Source organism: Aplysia californica, unplaced genomic scaffold (genome assembly GCF_000002075.1).
Source record: "Aplysia californica isolate F4 #8 unplaced genomic scaffold, AplCal3.0 scaffold00420, whole genome shotgun sequence".
In the NCBI taxonomy this organism is placed as follows: domain Eukaryota; kingdom Metazoa; phylum Mollusca; class Gastropoda; order Aplysiida; family Aplysiidae; genus Aplysia; species Aplysia californica.
In genome coordinates, this window is record NW_004797690.1 from 379,726 (window position 1) to 384,562 (window position 4,837).

At 39.1% G+C, this 4,837-nt stretch overlaps 1 protein-coding gene across 1 annotated transcript in view; it reads right to left on the reverse strand.

The window, feature by feature from the left end:
• Positions 1-1,486: 1,486 nt before the first annotated feature.
• LOC101846372 (DET1- and DDB1-associated protein 1) overlaps positions 1,487-4,837 on the reverse strand; it is an 8,999-nt gene continuing 5,648 nt past the window's right edge. The window contains exons 4-5 of the mRNA XM_005104447.3: positions 2,766-2,827; positions 1,487-1,632 (exon numbers count right to left, since the gene is read on the reverse strand). Of these exons, the coding sequence (XP_005104504.1) occupies positions 1,525-1,632; positions 2,766-2,827 (170 nt within the window). The 3' untranslated portion in view covers positions 1,487-1,524. The remainder of the gene's footprint in view (positions 1,633-2,765; positions 2,828-4,837) is intronic.

Here is a 4,837-nt window from a genome sequence, read left to right on the forward strand (position 1 = left end):
GCGTGTTTATACGGAGCGTGCGTTTACAAGAACCTTAGCAAGGGGAAGAAGGGACGCAGTCTTCTCAATGCCTTGATATTCTAGTGACCTCCCTTTGACTTTGGGGCAGGTGTCACTTTGGGCCGACAATATGACGACACGCTACTGTTTTGTAAAGGACACCCCGACTGCGGTTATGAATATTATTCACAAGATATTTCATGGACTGATTTCAACTTGTGATTTCTAAACATGAGGATTACTCAATTACTGCTGAGTGCTTGGTCCTCTCAGTCAGGATGATATTATGCAACACTCAAGAGGGCGACTGTGACAATGGATACCCCAGACTATCTCGGAGAAGGAACACTGAGCCTCACTTTTATGCTCAAGACAATGAAACAGACAGTCCTAATCAGAACTACACAGGGTTCCTGCCACGAACTCGCCACAAAATTCCAGGAGATTTCAAGGAGAAATTTTAAAAATTCCAGGAGATTTGGTCAAGAAATTCATGTCGAAAGTCTATTTCCGATTGGCCAACACTTGTCCCAAATGAATCGAAGTTTCGATTTTCCGACAAAAACTTTGTTCATGTCCGATCTAGCAAAATTCAAGGAGGTTCCTCAAATTCAGGGAGTTTTCAAGGAGATTTTTCCTAGAAGGCAAATTCAAGGAGTTTTCAAGGACTCCTTTAAAAATTCAAGGAGGCCGCAGGAACCCGACTACAGTCTTTCTTTCATACCAATGCGCCCAGCTCAGATTATCCCCCACATGCTCTTAGACTTAGTTAAATGCAACGGTGACAAGTACATTTGAAGAACTGAACCCTACAAAAATAATCACGTAGAGACAACCAGGCATACACTTTTGTTTCGTAACTTGTTCCTGCATGCACTTGCAACTCTCATGTTTTCAACTATTTGAAACATAAATTTTCGTAACATTCAAGTCCTTTCAGAGAGAATCCATAGCCAAATCAACCACTCACTTTTCCATATATATATATATACATGACATAATGAAACGGTCAAATGGTGACATGTACATTTGAAGAACTGAACCTTAAAAAAACAATCATGTAAAGATAACCAGGCATCCGCTTTTGTTTCATAAAACTTGTTCTTTCATGCACTTGCAACTCTGATGTTTTCAACTATTTGAAACATAAATTTTCGTAACAGTCAAGTCCTTTCACATAGAATCCTTAGCCAAAGTAACCACTCACTTTTCCATATATATATATACATGACATAACAAACAAGACAAACAAATCTTTGACATTTTTATCTATCCACATAAGATATCCGTTTTATTTACAATGAAAGTTCACCCATACAAAAGAAGAAAATCACTTTCATACTTTCCAACCCTGGTGAACGACATCCCTCCCCCCTCCCCACCCCAACCCAGCTGTCATACCGTCAAGCCCATTCAAACATCAAACTGAAATAGTGAGTAGAACCCCCCCCCCCGCCCCCCCAGTCGTGACAGCAGCACCCCCCCCCCCCCCACACACACACACACAGAGCAGCAGACAGACGTCTATGAACTGTCGGTTGAGTTGACTCGGGCCACTTTGGACGAGGATCCTCCTTCGGTGGCGGCCTCCGACAAGTTGGCCTTCTGGCTGTCTCGCTTCTTGCTCGTGTTCTGTCGACACAGGGGAGGCAGGCTTTTTAGTCTTAGTAAGAGCTTTATGGCATTTGCAACACAATAAGGTCATATAAGCGTTGAAGATTAGAGGTGTTACAAGAGAGTAACAAACACAAAAGAGAAGGAGTGGAGATAAAGACGAAAGATATTTGACAGGAAAGAAAGAGCAAACCACACCAGAGCACCCGCCAACCACCCACGGAAGTAGGCTTTACATGGCAAGTTAATTCATACATTCAGTGAAAGTGCATTAGACAATAACTTTATGTCGTAAAAGTGCCAAAGATTTAGAGGTGTTACTAGAGAGTTATATACATACATAGAAAATAAGGGGGGGGGGGGATATGATAAGGGCAGTTGTTGCCACAAAAACATTGTAGGAACGATATGATCTCCTTTTACACATGCCCACTTGTTAAAGTCAAAATTTCCATTCTGAATAGTTAGTGTGGCCTTTGACTTTGAGCGTAAAAAAAAAATGTTCAATTGGAGTGATATTTAATATAAAAAAATGTAGAGTAGACCTAGCATAGCATGAGTGTTTCTTTACACTCTTTGAGCTCACATATAAGTTTTAAAAAAACAACACATTAAAGGTAAATCAAGAACATACAATTCAAATAAAAAATGAACATATTAGTTTAGTAGAGGTTTTACAGCGCTCGCAACTGCATAAGGTCATGTGAGCGCCAGAAGATTAGAGGTGTTACAAGAGAGTAACAAACATAAAAAAGAAGAAGGGGGAGATAAAGACGATAGATGTTTCATAGTTGATAGGAAAGAAGAAGCAAACCACACCAGAGCACCCGCCAACCACCCACAAACTAACATACGAAATGAATAGGGATCTTAAAAAAATACAAAATGTTAGCAACTGCAAGGCGTGGTATCTCTGACAATTTTTCTTTGAATAACTTCTCAACCAGCCAATAAGCAGGACAGAAATCAGGACTCTTTCGTCCTTGATAAACTTTTAAGAACTACACCATTGCTGCCTTCAAACCTCTCAGTTCATCAATACATCCTCTTTTCTCAAGAAAGAATGTAATGTACAAGTGTTATGTATCCACTGACTCACACCCCCCCCCCCCATCCCTCCTAAAATCCTCCCAAAAAAATCATTTCCTCACCTTTTTATCCCACTGTTGGTGAAGATATCGTAACAAGATGCTAGTCTTCTCTGTGGTTATCACTGCAGAAAAACAAAGCAAAAACATCAATAAATAAATATAGTTTTAGTGAGACTACTTTTATGGCACTTGCAACACAATAAGGTCATATAAATGCCGAAGAATAGATTATGTGTTACAAGAGAGTAACAAACACAAAAAAGAAGGAGGGGAGATAAGGACGACAGATGTTTGATAGGAAAGAAGGAGCAAACCACACCAGAGCATCCATCAACCACCCACATCAATAAATAAACAAATACAACGACATTGCAAATCAATATTATTCCTTTTGAGTCAAGTTAAGAGAAGCATATTAACACAATAAGGGTCATATGTGAGGCAGCGTGGTGAAATCAGGCACTCGTCAAAATAATCAAAGTGAAGAAACTGGCATTTTTCCACAGGTTTTGTGAATTCTTATCAGATTTTTGTTTTTTGGCTCAACACCTTTCATGCCTATTAAAAAACGCATTTCTTTGTGGATTTTACGGAAAAACGTCAATTCAAGCTAGGGAAATAACTCATCATTGGCGGCCATTTTCTCAATAATTTTACCTCTAAAACCAGGTGACCCCCATCTCCTTCATTTGCAAATATCTCGACTTCTATTCAAGACAAATGGGTATTTTTTTCATCCAAAGCAAGACAAATGAACAAGCTTCAAGATGATACCAATAACACAACATGCCCAAAAATTGATGAGAGCCTGATTCCAGTGTCGTGACACATATAGATCTAGTGCGCGGAAAAAGCAAGACAGACAGATAGAAACAACACAGGGAAAGAAAAGAAGTAGGTCCTACCAGTGACGCCCCCAAACCATCCGCCCTTAAAAATAATTATTCCTTCTTTTGAATTATAATATTAGTGGAACACAATAAAAACTGAAATCTTTTTTTCTAAGCAAGCACTTCATTTGTCTGCTTTTCTGTGACCAATAATCAACCTCCTTAGTTTTACTTATAAAGGCCAAGAACACAAAATGTTTATAAAGCCCAAGTAGTAAATGTGCATATTTTTGGTGCCATGATAATTGTTAAGTGCATAGAGCATGCTGTATAGCATACGATATGCTCTTTATGAATTTGAAATTATCATTATTATCTTAACCATCATCAAATGGGACACAGATGTAGACTCCATTTCAATTGTCTCTAAGTGGCTGATGAACTTCTACTGATTATCCTTATCAATACGTCATGTTTTACTATTTGTATCCATACTACATGGGAACTCTGTGCCGCCACTTTCCAAAGAGAAAATTTACTCGTTTATCCGATCCGTACGCTTTGCATAGCAGTCTGTCAAAATGATTTTTTGAGAAAAACTGAAAGTTTCAAAGAGATCTTCACACTAGAAGTATTCTAAAATGTGAAGAATACAACCCCGGGGGTACAAAATGACCCCAGGGCATACGGATAGGGTTATACTATATTCTCGTGGTAGTCCAAAGACGGCGGCTTTCGGCACATGAGCTGACATTTTTATCTTCTCCTCTCCAGAAAACAACAAAGTAATTATGTATCTATCCAGGGCATTATTAGTGTCAACAATAATTGGTTGCTTTTCCGGACAAGCGGGCTAACTCAGATTTTGCGGGTTGGGTTTTCCAGAAATCTTGACCTACACCAAAAGTTGGCATTGCCCTACCTATAGGAGAAGTTTGGTTTCATTGGTGAGTATATTTGTTTGGTTATAGAGAAAACTCTCCTTGTATTTTAAAGAAACTTAACAAGGGTCCAAAAACTTTACCTTCAATTTTCTCAAAACAGCATTTTCCGACATAGCCCCCTTGTGCTTAAAAGCGAACAATTGTTCTTTTACATACCATGCCTGTGACTGTGGGTGTGTTTGTGAGTGTAAGTGTAAGCACATCATGTGTGTGTGTGTATATACGTGAATGTGTGGAAGAGAGGATGTGTAAGAGTGTATGTGTGTGTGTATATACGTGAATGTGTGGAAGAGAGGATGTGTAAGAGTGTATGTGTGTGTGTATATACGTGAATGTGTGGAAGAGAGGATGTGTAAGA